Raw genomic sequence first — 21613 nt, forward strand, 5'->3', positions numbered from 1 at the left:
ATACAGAAAATACATTATCTGAGTAGTTCCGTTTATAAAAAAAGTGAAGTCCCGTGTCCCCTAGTGGGGTAAGGGGCAGATGAAAGACAAGAAGGTGATCAGCCATCTGTGTCCTGCCAGACCGAGACATTTTTTTTTCTTCGTCTCCACCGGGAATCAAACCCAGGACCCCTCGGTTCTTCGCTCACGCGTCAACCACTGTACCAAGGAGGGGGTCTAAATTTGATTTGATTTGAAATGAAAGTTCCGTTTATACCACAATTGAAATTTAAATTTACTTTAACTTCAAAAATCCATTCATTCATTCTACTAAGCTTTTTAAAACTATAATTTTTCTACTGTATAAACAATAACTAGGTATTTTTTTTATATTTGAAGTAGAAACCTGTGTCTCTTAAATAGGTATTTGATAAATAAAACACCAAAGTATAAAAATATTAAATTTATTTAAAACACAACTGATATGTACTTTATCTACACAAATACTGGCACATAATACATATTTATTTATAACTATTATATTATAAAATTAATATAAGTACAAACGTGCTATCACAAGCACATCAACATTACATAAACTCGTTGTATATTTATATAAGAACTTAATGTTGCTAAAATAACAAAATAATATATAAAGCATCACTTGATTAGTACCTAATTAATATTTTTTATTGGAATGTTTCAATAAAATCGTATTTTTAAAACCTAATAACTAACATTGTCAAAAATTAGTTTCAATCTAAATAAAATCAGAAAGCTTTTTATTCGAGTTACATAAAATATGAACCACTTATTATAAAATATTAAAAACATAAATTTTCTAAACATTTTTCGGTAGAGTGAATCGGGCAAGTGAATACCTTACATCAGAATAATTCGAAGCGTATTAAAATACAACATTTTTTTTTATTTAAAATGTCTTTATTCTTATACAATAAAAATGAATCGCAAAATGTGTTGGTAAGCGCATAACTCGAGAACGGGTGGACCGATTTCGATAATTCTTTTTTTATTATATTCCTTGAAGTACGAGGATGGTTCTTATGTAGAGAAAACGTAAATATGTACCACGGGCGAAGCCGGGGCGGACCGCTAGTTTAATATAAAACATACAATCATACAATGATATTATAAGTAAAAGGTAGATATGTTATTAGCGCTTCGGAAGTAGCACGTCGAATTTACTTCAGTAATCCGTTTTTCGCTTACGATAGCGAAATCATGCTAACTTACTTTGTGCTTTAGTGTGCCTTTTTTGAATATCGCTTATTGTGTTGGTATCTACACCCGGTAACACATAATATCATTACAATCATACATTTTCCGTCTCATTACAAAACACAGACTAAAAAACAGGGTCTAAAATATATCAAAACCATGGACTAAGTAAAAGTCTTATTATGCTAGGCGTCCATTAGAGACGGATCGGGGCGGGTCGCATCGCAACGGGCCGTCTCTAATGGACGCGCTGTTTGCTCCTGCGTCCACCTGTACGGGGCGCGGCGGACCGCCTAGGCGGATTTTATCTAACAGACGCTCGCCGCTCACATCCGCCTGCCTGCGTCCACTAGACGGGTCGGGGCGGGCCGGGCCGCAGCGCACCGCCGGCAGAAATCCGCCTGCGAAGCGATATCCGCTAATGCGTTGCGGCCCGCCCCGACCCGATCCGTCGCTAATGAACGATGTTTCATACAAAACATAGGCATAATTTTGCGTTGCGATACGGCCCGGCCCGATCCGCCTAGTGGACGCCAGCCATTGCAAAACATGTTTTAGCGTTAAACCATAGACAAAGACATGTTTAAACCTCTATACCAAATTAAACCACTTTTAAGTCTGGATTTCAATCAGGACAATTTAAGTTTTTACAATAAAACGGAGAAAGTGTCACGTAGAACAATGTATTTTTCTTCTTTTGCATACAATCTAATTAATTTCACAGTTCGTCCCTAAAACTACTAAGAGCTAGGTCATCGTGTTGGAACCACGCCGCGTAGACTTTAACAGGTTCACGCGGGAGGCGGTGGAAGGATACCGGCCTGTCTCGAGCTAGCACTTCGCGCGGGTAGTCTTGTGGTCGGGCCTGTAGGAGATTACATTTTTTTTTTTAAGTTGGGGATGTTATCGTGCTTGTTTATTTAGGTTCTGTTCTGGCGTTTAGGATGTTATGGTGGAGAGAAGTTTCAAAATTGCGTGTGATTAGTTTTTGATATTTATTGACTTGTAAAATTATAGGGTGTGAAGCTGGTTTTTTTTGTTGTTTGTTAGTTGTGTGTCGCCGCGCAGTAGTGTACACACTGTATACAGGAGCGGTGTGTATAGTGCCGCACCTGGTGGAACAGCGGCGAGTGCGTGACGGGCACGCGCACGCGCAGCGCGCACGCGCCCAGCGACATGTCGTCCGGCGCGTGTGTCGCCGCGCAGTAGTGTACACACTGTATACAGGAGCGGTGTGTATAGTGCCGCACCTGGTGGAACAGCGGCGAGTGCGTGACGGGCACGCGCACGCGCAGCGCGCACGCGCCCAGCGACATGTCGTCCGGCGCGTGTGTCGCCGCGCAGTAGTGTACACACTGTATACAGGAGCGGTGTGTATAGTGCCGCACCTGGTGGAACAGCGGCGAGTGCGTGACGGGCACGCGCACGCGCAGCGCGCACGCGCCCAGCGACATGTCGTCCGGCGCGTGTGTCGCCGCGCAGTAGTGTACACACTGTATACAGGAGCGGTGTGTATAGTGCCGCACCTGGTGGAACAGCGGCGAGTGCGTGACGGGCACGCGCACGCGCAGCGCGCACGCGCCCAGCGACATGTCGTCCGGCGCGTGTGTCGCCGCGCAGTAGTGTACACACTGTATACAGGAGCGGTGTGTATAGTGCCGCACCTGGTGGAACAGCGGCGAGTGCGTGACGGGCACGCGCACGCGCAGCGCGCACGCGCCCAGCGACATGTCGTCCGGCGCGTGTGTCGCCGCGCAGTAGTGTACACACTGTATACAGGAGCGGTGTGTATAGTGCCGCACCTGGTGGAACAGCGGCGAGTGCGTGACGGGCACGCGCACGCGCAGCGCGCACGCGCCCAGCGACATGTCGTCCGGCGCGTGTGTCGCCGCGCAGTAGTGTACACACTGTATACAGGAGCGGTGTGTATAGTGCCGCACCTGGTGGAACAGCGGCGAGTGCGTGACGGGCACGCGCACGCGCAGCGCGCACGCGCCCAGCGACATGTCGTCCGGCGCGTGTGTCGCCGCGCAGTAGTGTACACACTGTATACAGGAGCGGTGTGTATAGTGCCGCACCTGGTGGAACAGCGGCGAGTGCGTGACGGGCACGCGCACGCGCAGCGCGCACGCGCCCAGCGACATGTCGTCCGGCGCGTGTGTCGCCGCGCAGTAGTGTACACACTGTATACAGGAGCGGTGTGTATAGTGCCGCACCTGGTGGAACAGCGGCGAGTGCGTGACGGGCACGCGCACGCGCAGCGCGCACGCGCCCAGCGACATGTCGTCCGGCGCGTGTGTCGCCGCGCAGTAGTGTACACACTGTATACAGGAGCGGTGTGTATAGTGCCGCACCTGGTGGAACAGCGGCGAGTGCGTGACGGGCACGCGCACGCGCAGCGCGCACGCGCCCAGCGACATGTCGTCCGGCGCGTGTGTCGCCGCGCAGCCGCAGCGCGCCAGCAGCCGCGCCGCGCCCACGCTCAGCGCGGAGCCGCCGCCGCCGGTTATGTAGTCATAGCCTATGAAAAAAAAGACGGGTTGCACTCCGGGAGTGCCGGCAGAAGTGAAAACTTGATTATTAACGTTGAGCATGTTTGATATTTTGGAATGGTATCCGTCTTACGCTTCTTCGATCAGGTCACGTGTCCTGACGCGAGTTTAAGAATTTATACCCATTACAGAAAAAGTGCTCAACGCGTTTTCACTTCAATAAATATTTTTACAGCTAATCTAAGGGCTGGCGCAGATATAGCGAAGCGCATGCCCGCGCATACCCGCGCCAGCGCGCGCAGACGCTCGAGTCTTCGTTCGCTTACTTGACGCACTCATCGTGATTCGTTTTGAAATTTTTCGAGAGATACACGTGTACAATCGTGAATAAAATTATGGATTGGGACATGTTTTTTTATTACTTGTATAAAAAAGAGTTGAGAAAAAGAAACAGAACATTTGGGCTGACGAAATTTGAGTGCCGCGTGAGCGTGTCGGTGGCGCGGCCAGCGGCCGGCGGCGACCGAAAGCGGGTGCATGCGGAGTAGCGCGTCACGCGCTACGGGAATAAATTGTTGTACCTAATTTAATTTTGAATATTATTTTAACGAGGACAATGCCGATAATAATTTGACTATGAAAATGCGCTGCGCTGCGCCTCGCTATATTTGCGCCGGCCCTTAATCAACGTATGGTGCGTCGAAGCGACATCACACGTTTCCGCTCACTCCGCCCGCATAAAAAAGAGATGGTACAAGTTAGTTGGAAAAAGTAAATTCGCAGCATATTACAGTATGCCGAGCGTTATATCCGCTATTAAAATGCGTTAACTAATTGGACGTTGAGTTTGACTTGTTTAATCAACTTTCGGCCTAGTCATTAAACTGAATGTCGTCATTTAATGAACGCGCTAGTCACTCAATCAAATAACAAATTCAACCAGATGACGGCGATATGAATATAGAGAAAAACATCACTATTATTATTGAGAAAAAAATTACTAATTCAATGTCAATTTCAATGCGGATGTAAACTCGAGATAATATATTTATTTGATAGTATTTGCCGGTTTATTCCAGTAACATAAATAATAATTATTCCATTGTTGAACAGAGTAAGGACGTGAAAAATTATATTTATGATTTGAATTTATTCAAAGTCGATTTTAAACTGTACATTCATAATAGTAATGAGTGAACATACCTTAAATGACAAGCAGGCCTGAAAAAGTTCTTCATTCAAAAGAAAATTTTTATTTCATGTAAATAAAAGAATTAAATTACCTTTACTAGCCGTCTCAGTTTTTCCATAGCCGTATCCATATCTCTCGCCCAGTATGGTGACGTCACCACCTCCACGGTAACAGCTCAGCACTTCACATAGTCTTCGCACACTAATGAAAAAGGAAATAAATATTCTGATTAGAATGAAGCATAAATTTATTTAAAACTGACTTGTATTTGTGTTTAGGTGTGTGTGTGTGTGTGTAAGTTTGCGTACGGACACGTATGTGCGTGCGTGCGGGCGTGTGCGTAAACTCTATAGCTTTATTTACATAATTGTAAAACGTAAAAATATTCAGTAGAAATTTATTTATTAAGAAATAATTGTGCAATGGAATAGGAGGAGACAATTAATAGGTACTTAAGAACAAAATATGTATGTGTAATAATGTTTGCAAAAATAGTCTTTTTTATATCAATAATTTTATTTGATGAAATAATAGCTCAAGTAAGAAGGCATAGTTTATATATATTTTTTACGCTAAAACTCACCCCAAAATGGTATCATCATCAGCTAAGAATATCCACTTGATCTGCGGCATCTTCTCAACCCTTCGCAGCACTTCTTTCAAAATGGCGATCGTTTTGGCACAGTGACCCGTTTTGGTATTTGGTATTCCGAGATTCGTAGATGGTAATGTTGGATCTGTTGAAATAATAATAAATTAAATTCATACTTATAGGGTTCTGTCATAAATGTAAAATAACAAATAGTGAATCTATTTACGCCAAACTAAAGACCGAAGCAAAACTGCCTACGCATATTTTAGGCAAAGTTTTGTAATGGGCGATTCATAATTTTTTTATATCATTTCATTATCTTCTTTTTTATTACTTCATACTTTATATCTCATCATTTCATTAACAACCCACCTTCCAGATCGCTAAAAAAGTGCAGATTAGTGACATGCTTGCCCCAGGTCTTCTTGACGACCCGAGCTCGTGATTCATGAAAGCCGCTCCACGTCTTCACTGCGAAGTATACCGCGCTTTCAGGTATCGCACTGCCCTGCCGATGGTTTGGGGTTATTTCCACAAGTTTCAGGGGGTCATTTCGAAAAGTTCCTTTGTTTTGGCTGATAGTTTTTGAAGAGAAAGTTTATTTCGGAAATGTAAAGTCGTTGTTGGCAGTCGATTTGGACATTTTCATTAAAACTCTAATTTCTAAATTTTTAAAAAAATTATAGTAGGTAATTGATCAGGGATTGGGCACTGTCAGCAAAAAAGGATAAGTATATAGAGAAGATAATCTTGAGAAGTTTTTAATCATTGCACAATGTTCAATTCGACTAGGAATTATTTTAATACTCAATATCTTTTTTGGGAAAATAATTTAGACAGTCTGCATCATTGTTCGGAGTCGAATTTTGTAATATGTAAAGAACAAAGGAAGATTTAACTCTATATCAAACAGCTTCATAATTCTTCTTCTTCTATCTTCAATAATTTCAAACAGCTTTCAAACTTTAACGCATCGATACAACAATAATAATTCCATAGTTTAATTGCAAACCATACTCACACAAGTTTCAAACTGCCTCGGATACGTAGCACAATTATCCATGGAGACGACACAGAAACTAAGGTCTGGAGTCAGTAGAGGACCACGCTGGTCTTTGGACCCGTACACAAACCGAGCTAGTTCAAACGCCGGGTCTATCGAGAAATCTGCTTCTAGTTGCCTTTCGCCACTTTCGATTTTGTTTACGAGACTGGAAAAAGACTAAGAGTTAATCTACTTAAATATAGAAAGGGGAGTCGATTTTAGAAAAGCATGTCTTAAACAATACGATATGCAAATAGTTGCTGTGTTTATACTAATGAAAGGAGCAAATACTATTTAAAGCAACGACAACATATTTAAAGACTACAATGATTTAATTTCTATGCATTCATTATTATACAAATCAATAATCGTTATTTTTCAGAATTAAGAAGTTTATGCAGAGTTTCGATTCATACCTTTCAATTAATTCCATCCTCATTGCAAATCCACTAGCAAAGTTCGGATACACGAATCCACCATCTTCTTCTAGCTCTTCGAAAACCGTGAAGTGATGAATTATAGTTGGTTCATCATCACTTAGAGGATAACCTATCCACATTGTGTCCTGTCACAAATAATTAAGATTTTATACGATCGAATAGGTACTTAAAAAGATGATATTCATATTACCATTTAGAAACGTCCAAATACCAAACGTCCAAAAATGGCAAATTTTTCTATCTCACTTCGACGTCTAATCCTGAGTGCGTTAGTGTGCCGTTTTTGAAGATCGAATGTTGTGTTGGTAACCTATCTCCATATTTTTACTTTAAAATTAAAACCCTCTAACTCCTACCTTCTGTTTATCCGCTACACCAAGCGCATCAACCAGCTTCCCACACCTTACAGCGGTATGCGGCTCCACGAATACCACCCACCGTACGTCACTCCCCTTATATTTGGTGACTAGTGGTCTGAGCAACGGTATGATCGTCCACGCTCCCGGCACTGCGAAGTCTTCGTGCGTTATGTGCACTTTTGCTTCCCGCTACACAATAATGGAGCTAATTGGAAAAGTTGGCCAAGAAATTTTGGACAGAACATTTTATATAAGCAAAGGAAGTGTTTGGGTAGTGTCTTCGTGCGTTAAGTGCACTTTTGCATCCCGCTAGATAATAATTAAAATAATACGAAACTTTGTGGCAGATTTTTTTTATAGTTTTATAAATAAATAAATAAAATAAAATAAAATATCCTTTATTGAATTATTATGTACATTAATTGTTATGGACGACTAAGATCCGTTAGGCAAAAATAAAAATTATTTTATGTAAGAGAAGAGAGCGTTATGGCTAATATAAATGCATGAGATATCGTTAATTAGTTGCAATCCACAGCTTGCCTGCTATGCTTCAAAGCTTTGGCAAAAATATGTTCCGACAAAAAAGTAACAAACTAACAAACTTTCTAATAATAAAATATGATTTATAGTGTATTTTCATATCTCTAACACGGTAGTATCAACTATCAAGGGATGAATAAGTAAGTCATAATATTCATTTGCCGTAAATAACAGTAAGCTCAACTTACCCCTTCTAACTCATATATTTGGTTCTCAATATCCATTTTGAGCCGACTTGCGACGCTCGCATGATAAGGCTCCGATTGACTTATTATTGTGAACACAATATTTGTAGAGTCTGCAAATAAACTTTTCGTTAAAATAATATTTCCCAAATGTATGGTAAAATTACGTTAACGGGTGGAGTAGTCATATATGATATTAAATTAAATGTAAAAAGAAAGTTAGTACAAAAGTTACTTAATTGAGTATACTAAATGTGCTTACGGACATGATTAAAACATCATTATCGAACTAATACGTCGCGTAAATAACGCCGCCACCGAAGCGTTTGAACACTTCACGGTACATTTATCATCAATCGATACCACATTGTCATACCTATGCCATTAAAGCACTACACAGCCTGCGGTAACGACATCATCAAATTATGACAAATAGCTATGCAGAGCCGGAGGGAACATCAATCAATTGAGGCATCATGTATGGATTGTGTCGAACTGAAGATTAATCAGATATCTGATATGATAACAGGGTAGGCTTGGATGGCATTTCCGTATAATCATGTTGGCACATAACTCATATTTATTTAGTAGTGTATCAACGGCTCAATGCTCCAAGACGGCAAATTGTAGAATTGTGTTTAATTCGCCATTAGTTGCAATGGTACTTGATACCTGTTAAGACACATACATGCAGTATGAAATTATACTGGCCAATTCTACTTGTGCTTTGTTCCAGTTAGGAGAAATTTCCTATCAAAAGCAGGTCCATTGTAATATTAAATTTTAGGGATACATGCCTTCTCCGCTTAAGTGAGCCCAAAACAATTCCATAATCAAAAGATTCTAGATTTTATAGTTCCTTATATGCCTTATTTCTCAATCTTGTTTAAATGTGCCAATTAATCAATTAAATGGAATCAATACACACAAATCCAACATTCATAAATGTATCCAATACTGAGTCTGTTCAATAACTGAAAATTCTCTTATCAGTTCAGTTCTACAAAACTTTATGGTCTAAAATCCAACAAATGTAGAGATGACAAACATCAGAAAGGTCGATGAATAATTCAGAAGATAATAACCTCAGAAGCTGGATGCAGTCTGAAACTTTTGAGAATTTTATCGTATGTAAAGTTGAGGATGCGTGCCAGCTATTGGCGTCAATAATATTAGAATTTCTCCTAAAATAAACGCTATGAATAAAATATAGTATGTAAATTACTTAAAAGCGTCGGTTGAATAGAACAGCTACGAATAACGAATGGCAAAAAATCTATGTTGATTATTATCAAAACGAGTTCAAAAGTTATTAGAATGCCGCTGGAAAAAATACTACATATTTTTGGAAAGCAACTATTTCAAATACGGCAGACAACGCTTAAATATATATTAGCAAAAGTTATACTCATCCCCTATTGCGCTACGATTGTTGTTTCCGTAATAAAAGTAGTCTGCGTCTTTTTCCAAGTTCATGTACATTTTATTATCTTATACATATATAAATGTATAAAAAAGGGACAGACCATTCCTAAAAAATTATCATTCTATTATAGATTATCATAAGATGCAGTATGCGAAACAAAACCGCGCTTTATCTGCGCTCCTCCAACGCAATTAGCCATCGAGCATATCTAATAGAGCAGTATCCAAACTGACTTAAGTGCCATAAAGTACAGCCAACGAGGTTTTAATGTGTCGCATCTCAGGTGATCGCCTACATTATTCATGGCGGCAACTTGGCCCGCTCGCGGATTTATTGCAACATTCCCTTCTGAAGATAGGGTCATGGATAAGGGATTTAAAGGTGAGATTCTTCCACTTGGTCGAGCGCGAATCGCGCTCATGATTTATGTAGTCAAAGTAGGATGGGAATTTTAAAACTTCCCTAAAGAGAATATGCTTAAATTTCGTACGATCGTTCAATAAGCTTATCATTGGAAACTTGAACAGTATAGTTGAATCAAAAGGACATATTTTAAGAGACTACTAATATATATTCAGTGGCATAAAAATACAAAAGCTATTCTTTAAGTATTTTTCGATACTTCATCATACTTTCAGATTTGAACCTGAAAGCTCACTTAAAATTTCAGCTTATGTTATGATAACTCCGGACTGTCGCCTAACTTAGTCAACTTCATAATTCGTGAACTATCCTTTATAGTTGCCCAACCACAAGATTGTAACTATTAAGAGCATTTAAAAGCAAAATTTCGAAAATTATAATTAAACTTATCCAATTCACAACTTACAGAATCTTATTTTCTCAAATATCATTTATATCTCCATTGCCGTCGAGTTTTCTGCGACGTATCCCGATAAGGTGCAAATAGCATCAGGCATGATAAATAATTCGCAACCATTGCTACGAACGGACGGATTCCATTCAAATCTATTGGGATTATCCCTAATTCTGATCCGAGATCCTATATTGACACTGTTATATCACCACATTTACGATTCTGCAAATCCAAGTAGCGATAAGTGGTTCATATTATATTTTAGGATTAGCATGTCTAAAAATTTCGCTCAGAGTTGTGAATTTTTATAACTTTTATTAAATTTTACATTTTATCCTTTCTATTTTTAATAGAAATGAATATCGTTATTTTCTTTAAGAATAGGTAGGGTATAAAAATATATAAAAAAAATGTTGTGTAAGAAATTTCATGTGTTCTGTATTTTCAATCCTCAAAAACATTAAATTTCAGTTATGCAATTAGGAAAAGCGTCCTCCAAAAATCCTCCCAAGTGGGGAGTTGTTTAAAAAAGAGAATTCTATCTGAATCGTTAGCTAACGACGGCATTTTTGCGGCGTTGCGTAGTAAAGGGAGAGATAGAAATAAAACCCCTCGAAGCGGCGGCACCTCGACGAGTGGCCATCAATAATTCGTGCACCAGGCCTCCGGTGGGAACCGACTCGATCACCTTTACCGACTTACGAATTCATTTATCCATTTCATTGAGTGTTGAGTTTAAATGCAGTCTCAGATTGCGAAATATCGAAGTGGATGGAATGTCCGGATTTTCTTTCTGGCTCACCATGTCTTTTTCTATTTTTTTTTCTTTTGTTGATAAAAATGTGCTCAATTTCTATATTCCAAATATGAATAAAAAAATCTTCCAGTATACTATATACAGGGTGTCCCACTGTTGGTTTACTAAGCTCAATGGAGGTTATAGTTTTGCATACGCTGAGTACGTAAAAAATACTTATAAAATTCCAGACGCATTTTTTTTTCAAATAGATGAATTCTTAAAACTCTATGTGTACACCCATAACAAGCAACCCGCCCAACTTTGCCACCAGCACGTGAGCTATCGTTTAAGATTATGTTTTCATAGACAAAATGCTCACATTAGAGAAGCGGTATATACCGGCTGCATGAAGCTAGAGAAGAAAACATGGATTTTCAGGAAAAATTTAGCAAAAAATTTTTGACGTAATTTTGTTGTTTCAGTATTTTTTACGTGATCAGTGTATGCAAAACTACAAGGCCCTTCGCGCTTAGTATACCAATAGTGGGACACCCTGTATATAGAATGAAGGTATCTACCTTGCTTGCCAGTGCATGCAAGGTTGATTTTTAAAATTACATATACCTCGATCCAGGTACTCAAATAAAATAATGTTATTTGGATTCCTGGTTACTTTGAACTCACACAGGGGAACGGGCTCCTTTGTGGCACTATCGTTATAGTACTTAAGTTTGATACAATCTGGATTGACAATGCTTACGATGAGATAGCGGTTTTATATGAGTCAGCGTGTCATTTAAGATTCTATCTCGAAACTATAAGCATCCTCGACTGGAGGACGCTGCTTAGGTCAATAGTAAATCTTGGAAATTCTGTCTTACGTATCTATATTTTTAATTATAGGTCAATCTAATAATAACATTATATACAATGATACTTTACGAAGTAAATCATACTAGCTGCTCCGCGCGGTTTCACCCCCGTGGCTCCACCCCTATTGGTCGTAGCGTGATGATATATAGCCTATAGCCTTCCTCGATAAATGGGCTATCTAACACCGAAAAAATTTTTCAAATCGGACCAGTAGTTCCCGAGATTAGCGCGTTCAAACAAACAAACAAACAAACTCTTCAGCTTTATACTATTAGTATAGATAAGATGATCCTATTAATACCTGACCCATGCTGACATTTTCAGGTAAAACCACACTTTTAGCGAAACTTCATTATTTATTTAATTCACTGGAGAATTAGACCGGGAGATACTGACACAAAATTTCGAGTCATTTGTAACAAGGATGGCGGTTCTACAGGGGTCTTAGTACGCAATGACAAAAAGAAAAACGATGGTGTGAACGCTGGTACCGGTGGCTTAGTCGCGTGGGCGTTTGTCGAACTCGTCGGAAAAATAGCGAAAGTCAAACGATTTGTAACACAAAAATTTTAGAATTTACCGATAGCCCATAAAAAAGAAGTAGGCGGTAGTGTCATGCCATACTTTTCCGGTGTGACTTACAGCCTGCCATACCGACGCGAATGTGTTGATTTAAATAAAACAATTATTCAACCATTTGTACCAGGCTAACTTTTGCACAGGTAACTATTGTCGTGCAGCCATTTACGAAAATCACCATGCCATACTTTTCGGACGATTCCAAATGGTCGCCATACCGCCGAAAATCTGCAAAAATTTTTTATTTCGCCAAACTTTTTGTACCAGTATTGCATTTGGATTTTTGGAGAGTATTTGATAAAATGTGACCATTATTATATTTGCCATACTTCTAGTAGGGGGAAAAAGTGCTGTCATACTTGAAAACTTAATTTATTATTAATTTATATAAGTGAAGATTTCCAACACATAGATCTTTGAAATTTTGTATTTATATTTGTTGATCCTCAAACTTACAGGAAAAATAAGTGCCATACTGTTACAAATCGTTTGACTTTCGCTATTTTCCGACGAGTTCGACTAACGCCCACGCGACTAAGCCGCCGGTACCAGCGTTCACACCATCGTTTTTCTTTTTGTCATTGCGTACTAAGACCCCTGTAGAACCGCCATCCTGTTACAAATGACTCGAAATTTTGTGTCAGTATCTCCCGGTCTAAATAGGGAAGTATGTGAATTTTAGCATCATTTATTATTTTAGAAAAAAATAAAATAAAAACACGTCATTTTCAATTTAAGTGTCCAAAAGAAATGTAACAACATTTTCCTTGAGTGGAGTTTACATTTTATTCCGTTCTTTCTTACGCGAGAAATTAAAATTCTAGGTCAAGTAGGTATTAGCGTCTAGTGACGAAAATGTTTGTGATCTCGCAAGTAATAAGATCACTAAGAACGTAGAGTTTACTTGAAATAGAAATTCAAATAGTAAGGAGTATTTACTCGCCTTATCAGATTTAACTTTGGACCGATATTTTTACTTCAGAAAGCACTGCAGTGGATTTGCTTTCTTGAATTACTTATCTTTCATATTTGCAGCGTATTTCTTAACAGAGTTGAAATGCTCAAAGGAACGTGAATACATAATGTTAAATATTTCCTGTTAATTTAAAATGCTTTTAGTAGGTATTATTTCTATGAAATATATTTACGACATTTTACAGATAAATATTTGATTTTATGATACCGCATGATCCTTTTTAGTACTTTGAAACGGTTTGAAGACATTTAAAAACGCCCACGTTAAGTTCTCTCGATTTAAATTTCCGGTATGAGTAAATACAAATCAAATCAGGTGAAATAGAATGTTTGTAAATATGTATATAAATTACTTCAGAATAAAATATTTTCCAAAACGAATACAGTTTGAAACTTCCGTGCTTTTTCTATCTTTTGTACATATTGATTCAATGTAAAATTACAGTTTTCTGTATGGCTTCCTTTCAACGTTCCGTTCTGCTAATATTTATTAGTCATATTGAGCAGTGCATATTTACATAATAATACTTCAATTTGAGCCAAAACACGTATAGTTCACGAAACATAATTTTAGAATTGACTCGACATCATGCAGCTAGTAGCTGCAGGTTGTAAGACAAATTCATTTAATTACATCGATTATAATTTTTATACCTACCCCAAAAAAATTATAGGAACATTTAAATTTCCATCGTTTTATGTTATATAAAAAAGCGGTTACTTAAATTATTATGATAGGACATAAAAAAAACGTGGAAAAACACATACAATCTTAACAAAGTTTAATAAATGACTAATAATATAACAAGTCCTGAAAAACTGAATCTTAAAAATTCGCAATGTCATGCTAGACACGTAGGCAGAGGCTTAAAACTTAGTTACTTCATGCTTCTACCTTCATAATAACTGAGAAATAATGTTGTTACCTAACTTGTTTCTTAACAAGCCAAATATTGGAGTCAAATCTGAAGAATCTTATTTTTAAGAGACACATAATTTAAGAAAAGAGGTAACATTATCGCCTGTAATATGTTAATGAACGTATATATAACAAAAGGCTGTATAAATATTAAATAGGTCTCGTATCCAACATAATTTGGCTTTAATTTTTAGGGTTCCGTACCTCAAAAGGAAAAAACGGAACCCTTATAGGATCACTTTGTTGTCCGTCTGTCCGTCCGTCCGTCCGTCCGTCTGTCAAGACCCTTTTTCTCAGGAACGGGTGGAAGTATGAAGCTGAAATTTATATCAATTACTCAGGTCTACTGTCCCTTGAAACTGTGAAAAAATCAAGCTTCTAAGCCAACGCAATCAAAAGATACAGCCGCAAATTTTCGACACTTGCCAGGGAATCAAAACCTACAGGGTGCTTCCCGTGAACTTAGAATCTTGAAATTTGGTACGAAGCAACGTCTTATAGCATAGATAAAGGAAAAATTACGAAAACCATAAATTTTTAGTTACATCACATAATATTTTTTTTTAATACATAATTTTAAACTTATTTGTACGGAACCCTCGGTGCGCGAGTCCGACTCGCACTTGGCCGGTTTTTTTTCATTTGAACGTTGTTTTGGATAGCTTTTGCATTTCAACGTTGTCTTGAGTTCAAAAGAAATATGAGAATGCAGTGTTTACTCAAAACTCTGAAACGTTTCTGTTAAAGTAGAACTGTGTCGAGCCCGCACGAAAGCAGCGCTTTTGATGCAACTTCTAGCTTTAAGGGTGCCGAAAACTATCGTAATATCTACCTTCAGCATAATTTTTCAACATTTTGTTAACCACTACATTATGGTCGTTTTTGTAATAACTTTGTATGAAATAATACCTCTTCGTAAAACTAATTAGTACCTTCTTACCGAAAACACGAGAGTAGCTCAACTAAAAGACAATCTGGGCACCAACTTGACTAAGTATACAACGGCTAAATTATGCGGAGACGCTGCACGGAGCTTACAACTTTACCGTAAATTCTTAATAAAAGCTTCCTTAACAATATTGGAGGAAGTAACTTTCCGATAGGTATGGTACAGCAGTGTATGAAATTTCAGCGCGTTTATTACTTACAAGTTTGTTGCTGTTCTCCCATGAATATTGTGTAGTATATTCATTGACTATTAAGAAATCTATGCTTCGGGTTTATTGAAAATAGAATACTTACTATATTTCGTAAGTAAGCAGTTATTTACTAACGACAAAGACAGAAAAATCTAACAAAAACGGAAATATGGGAGGCTCTAAAGCCATTAGTAATAAAAATTGTAATAGAGTAACAAATAACCTAACAGATTTTAAATCGGAAGGCTGAATTTACCACTGTTCTCTCGATATTTATGACTAACTGTAAGCTAGCTATTTACTTTGTATTGACAAAATATTGAATATCCTTGGCTTTATTTTAGTGAGGTAAATTTTTTTTACATTATAAAATATCATATGACTTTTAGTATTTTTACGTACCTATTTGTGTCGTTATTAGTTTTTTTTTATATGTGAAAGTTACAATACATAATTCCGTTCTTTTTAAATTAATATTCTCGCAAATAACGCCCACATATAACGCGACACAAAAACTTTCGATAGTTTTATAAAGAGTAACAATAAATTAATCAATTTGACATCCATCACATATCATCCCGTATTTGCTCTCTAATTGAAATAGCAACAAAACTACGCAAAATCCTACAAACGGCACAAAAATTGCTCTTTGAACTGTACCGTCGGAGTCAATAAATAAGGTCGGTGTGTATTCGCAACACGATAAATTTTATACCAACCGGGTTTACAAACGAATCAATCTGATTGATTGGAAGCAAGGTAAACGCTTACTTTGCCCCTAGTTGCTTTGATAACCAAGAAGGGATTAGTTAATTTGAGTGATGAATTGTCGAATGGTCTGTTATTTCATGGCTTTTATATTTGGTCGGTATATACCTACATAATACATATCTATATGTAGGTAGGTACTAGGTACTAGCTATACTTAGGTAGGAACGGAGGTTTATGTAAAATTGAATTTGTAACAGGGTTTGTAATCAAGCTACTGCGAAACGTTTTGATCGATTTGTTATTTATTTTTTGTGTAGGTAACATTCGGTAGTAACACTAAACACAGTGTAGTAAAGAGAACGTTCTGACAGGACAGTATCTACACTACAGGGTACAAAATACATATAGATATGTATTATGTAGGTAGGTACTAGATACTTAGGTAGGTACGTAGGTTTATCTAAAATTGAATTCGTAACAGGGTTTGTAATCAAGCTACTGCGAAACGTTTTGATCGATTTGTTATTTATTTTTTGTGTAGGTAACATTCGGTAGTAACACTGAACACAGTGTAGTAAAGAGAACGTTCTGACAGGACAGTATCTACAGGGTCATGTATTTATTTTGGAAGAGTGGAACTTACTCGTGCATTTTCCTTGTATTATAAAATAAATATATAAATTATATAAATTACTAGCGGTCCGCCCCGGCTTCGCCCGTGGTACATATGAAAAATAGATGTTGGCCGATTCTCAGACTTACCCGATATGCACAGAAAATTTCATGAGAATCGGTCCACCCGTTTCGGAGGAGTATGCAGACTAACATTGTGACACGAGAATTTATATATAAGATATAAATGAATTACATTCAGGAACTTTTAATTATACTTTCCACTTACAAACTTTTTAATCTGATATTAAACTTAAACAACTCTTTTTTTTTTATATTTCAGTACAATTTTCACACACGGCACACCTGTCCATCAATCTGATCCCATTCTAAGCTTTCGCTTGTGTTATGGAAACCAGATGGCTGATAAACATAAATACATAATTTTTAAATAAATACTTATACAGATAATTAACACCCAGACACAGAGCAAACATGTATGTTCATCACACAAATATTTGCCCCGGGTGGGAATCGAACCCACGACCTCTGGCTTGGAAGGCAGGGCCACTACCAACCAAGCCAACCGGTCAGTCGACTACTTTGTTTCCTAACTACCTTAAAATAATGAAATGAAAAGAAAACACAGGCTAATAATTATAAAATTATTCTATTGTAGTGTCTATTTAATTAGAAACTAGCATACGACAGAATAGGAGACTATTTTTGAAAATCTCTTTAATGAAAAGTAAATAATAAAACAGGTAAATAAACGTTTCAGTATAGAAACAAAGTTTAATAATACGAGTGGGGAGTGCAATTAGCCTAATGAATACATTTTATGAAGGTCCAAAATTAATATTTGTAACGCCGGGTACGCCCATTTGACGATACTTGCAAAGAGAATAGAAAATAAATTAAAACTATTTTTTGTGGAAACGTATAATTATTTTGCACGCCTCATAAGCGAAGCGTTGAGGTGGGTACTACTGTCACTTCGCGCAAAACATCTGATTTTTCAAACTTAAAATGTCTTTATGTATCATGCATTGCACTTGTAAGATAATACATACACACACATATTAAGAAAAAACACTATATTTAACGTTCATGATATTTTTGATGTCATTTTTGTTATTTAAACTAGTTAAAAAACAGTTTAAAAAAGTTCTGTCTTGGACGTCCGTGTGTCTGTATGTGCGGATCCTTTTTCTTGTTAACACGATAGCGACCGAAATACTTTACTAATCGAGTCTTTTTTTTTTCTCTTACGCTTGAGTATGCTCAGGAATAGAACCCTTTCATTTTTCAGGGTCTGATTCGATGTGGTTTAATTGTTATTAAATAAACAAAAATAATAATTAATAAATATTTATTTAAAAAAAATTATGAGGCGTGCACTTTTGGATTTTCCAAATTATTTTAAACTACGTTTAGCATTTAGAACTGCGTAGGTATAATAACTGTGATAGACAATGTGAAGTGTTTATTTCATGGTTTAATATTAATAATACAGGCTAGCTATTATAAAAATGCAAATTTATTTTTGACTGTTTTTAATTTTAGTTTTAACAACTTATACCTACTTCAAACTTGTAACGTTACTTGCGTCTATTTTTATTTGTAATGTCCAAAACCTAGTGAGTAGGTAGTTACCTGGTTCAATGTAATTTCTTTGTTTATTAAATTTAAGTTTAATCGTAATTATACACTATAGGCAATAAAGAATAATAATCTATTTATTAATTAAGTACCTTATCATGAAACATTTTTCTCAATATCTACAATAGCTGTTTTGTCATAACAGATCGCATACGAATACCTACGATACATTCAATAAATAAAACTAAAATAAATAATAATAGAATCAAGTAGACTTACCGAAACTTTTCGCCACGTGAGCCAAGATGAACAGAATTAAAACTGTAACAAATAAATAATTTATCATTTTTATATTTGATAATATTTGAATAACTTTTTAACGTAGAATACGTTTACAATTCGATGTACATATTTAACTTTTAGCCCATATTGATAATATGTGTATATCAAGAAACAAATATCTTGACTTTCTATTTTAATAAAAAAAAAATTACCTCTCGCGATCATATTGGCGGGAAATTACGCGGCAAGCGCGCGAACCCCTCTATGACTCGAGCGATACTGCCGTGCCACAGATAAACACAAAACTCAACTGAAAGGTTAACACACAGCCAAAGGTTCGTTTCAGTTGAGGAAATACGAAAATTTCGTGCAAATTTTTAGATGAAACATGAAAGCAGCTCGGAAATTGACTGTTTGAAGAGATCGCAGTTTTGTTTGAAATTACCAATCTATTTCTTGGCACGATTTGAGCTTTTATAAAAGACAAGGGTTTTTGCGTATATTTAATTTAGAAAATTTTAAATATTATTAGCTGAATATTGGCGGACAAAAACTTATTTGAAAAGCAAAATAAAAATTTATATAAAGTGATTGTGATTGTGAAGTGGTTTCAGAAAAGCTTGTATCTTAGAAAAGAAGGCAAATAATTTTATAAACCTCTATAATATGCACTATGTAAATCGGTCAGTAAAGTGTAAATTCCACTGACCGATTTCAAAATTCTTTTACTATTGGATTTGTTAAATATGTGTTCACAGAGTTGACCACCAGTTCTTAATAAAGTAAACAGAAACTTCTCCAATTCCATAAAATACTTATTCATTTGAGACAGATACTAATTATTGTTATCTGCATATTGTTCTATATAATTCATTGATATTTATACCTGTCCAAAAGGGTGTGTGTACCTAAGTACTGTTCGGTAAATAATTTTCCAATTGGACTCACTATAATGGACAGACAATTATTTAAAGTTTTCAATATCAATGTATAATAACTCTCAATATTCAATGAATGCCATAAAAATCTGTTGCGTGCCAATTTTTATTATAACCTACCCAACTTTCACAAAACACAATATTGTGCGACTAACTGTTAATAAGAGTCTTTATGAAACTTGCTTCTATTAGGGATTATTATATTATTCTAGTCCCGTTTCGGTCTAAATGCCAAACATAACAACCCAAAAAGAATTAATTCAGTACCGAACATGTAATTCTTTGTACTGAAAAAGAATTTCAACATTTTTGGTAAAGTAGTTTTGCTACTAAGCCTATATGGTGCAAATATAAAAAAAACAATAAATCCACAGAAAAAACTATTGAGACCTGGTAAATAAAACTAAATAAACTTATAGAAATGGTAACTTAGCATGATACTAGAAGTTTATATTAATCTTTTTAGTCAGTTTTGAATATTCTTGCATATATAAATTACGGAAATGGTAATTAATATGTAATAAAATTTAATTATACCTATTTCATGATAAAAATGCCGGGTTGGCTTTAGTTAACTGCCGCACGAATTTGTTGGAAATATTTATATTTTTAGTTAGCTAGGTAATGTAAGATTGTAATTCCAAAATATTATCGTTAGGAAACTTGTAGTTTTTTAGTTATTAATTTTTAAAGTTAATAATTTTTTTTGCGAAAAAGTGCATTTATCCGTTTTGTTGTGCAAAAAAAGCAGAACATGACGTTCCATTTCACTGTACTGTGACTTTACGCTGCGGCCGGCGAGTGCCAGAAGCGACTTTAGGGCGATTCCCACTCAAACAAAAAAGACGTGTGGCACTCGGGGACTGCCGCGGCAAAGCTATTGCATAGCATGCCTTCAAGCCACACCTCCGTGCCCGTCGGAGTGGGGAGCGTGAGGTTTTTCGTTACGCAATTTCTGGATTCGGTCCCCGCGCTCAAGGCCCGCGATAGAAGCTATGCAATAGCTTAAAAAAAATCTACGTAGGTTAAAAAACTATTAAACTTTTATTTTTAATATCCAAATAGGTAGCGAGGAGCGAAGCGACGAGCGTGTTAGGTTAACATTTGAACTGCCGCACGAGCTTAGCGAGCGAAGCGAGCGTGCCGCAGCAGCGGCCGGCGAGTGCCAGAAGCGACTTTAGGGCGATTCCCACTCAAATAAAAAAAACTACATAGGTTTTCACAACTTGTTTGTATTTTATTTATGTATCGTAAAATATGTTACTATCGTCTAATGCTTAGTTAAAATGATTTTACACCAATTCCATACATTTTGAGGTTAGAATAGGAAAATTGAATTTTCTCCAAAACTATTGGTTTCCTAACTTTCCCCTTTTGGTGGGAGGGTCCCCCCCTCCTCCCCCCCCTCCTCCCCCCACAAAAAACCTATAATACGTGCGGCAGTTCTCTAAAGAAACCCCAAAATGCCTTGCGTGTGATTAGATATTTCATGAAATGAAGCTTTTAAATATTTTTTAATTCATTGTGCGGTTTTTGTGTTTTAAAAGTTGTTATGCACGGTATTCTGCATTCGAGCGAAATAATACAAATAAGACTTGAGTTAAATTTATTTTTCAAACAAATATTCATACAGCTACAGCTCAAAATTATTCTAGAAAATAGAAATGATAAGGGATGCAGTAAAGCTTTTAAAATGGTTACTTACTACTTCTCTTCATAATGTTATGAATGTGCATTGTACAATAATTCGTTATTAACTAGATAGTAGATGGTATATTCTTCTCATTAAATCCTTAATCGTACATAATAAAATAAATATTAAAAAAAACAAAAAGCTCAAAAAGTTTTCGAACTTTTGAAAACACAAGACAGACAACCTTCAATAAGTTTTGACATTTGCACTTTGCAGTTTAACCATAAACAATATTTTTAATT

The 21613-nt window shown here is 36.8% G+C and overlaps 1 protein-coding gene across 1 annotated transcript; it reads right to left on the reverse strand.

Moving 5' to 3' along the window:
* Positions 1-1924: 1924 nt before the first annotated feature.
* LOC149906163 (uncharacterized) lies at positions 1925-21574 on the reverse strand. The gene is made up of 11 exons (XM_090105436.1): positions 21384-21574; positions 18738-18779; positions 8070-8179; positions 7336-7527; positions 6956-7104; positions 6516-6705; positions 5867-6002; positions 5486-5639; positions 4994-5103; positions 2331-3739; positions 1925-2083 (listed from the first exon to the last, which is right to left on the reverse strand). The coding sequence occupies exons 1-11, from the start codon at positions 21412-21414 to the stop codon at positions 1937-1939; spliced, it is 2670 nt and encodes an 889-aa protein (XP_089961562.1). The 5' UTR covers positions 21415-21574; the 3' UTR covers positions 1925-1936.
* Positions 21575-21613: the final 39 nt, after the last annotated feature.

The sequence above is a fragment of the Colias eurytheme genome, chromosome 9 (assembly GCF_061535395.1).
Source record: "Colias eurytheme isolate Ceu_HAF_F1 chromosome 9, ilColEury1 Martin Lab GWU primary, whole genome shotgun sequence".
In the NCBI taxonomy this organism is placed as follows: Eukaryota; Metazoa; Arthropoda; class Insecta; order Lepidoptera; family Pieridae; genus Colias; species Colias eurytheme.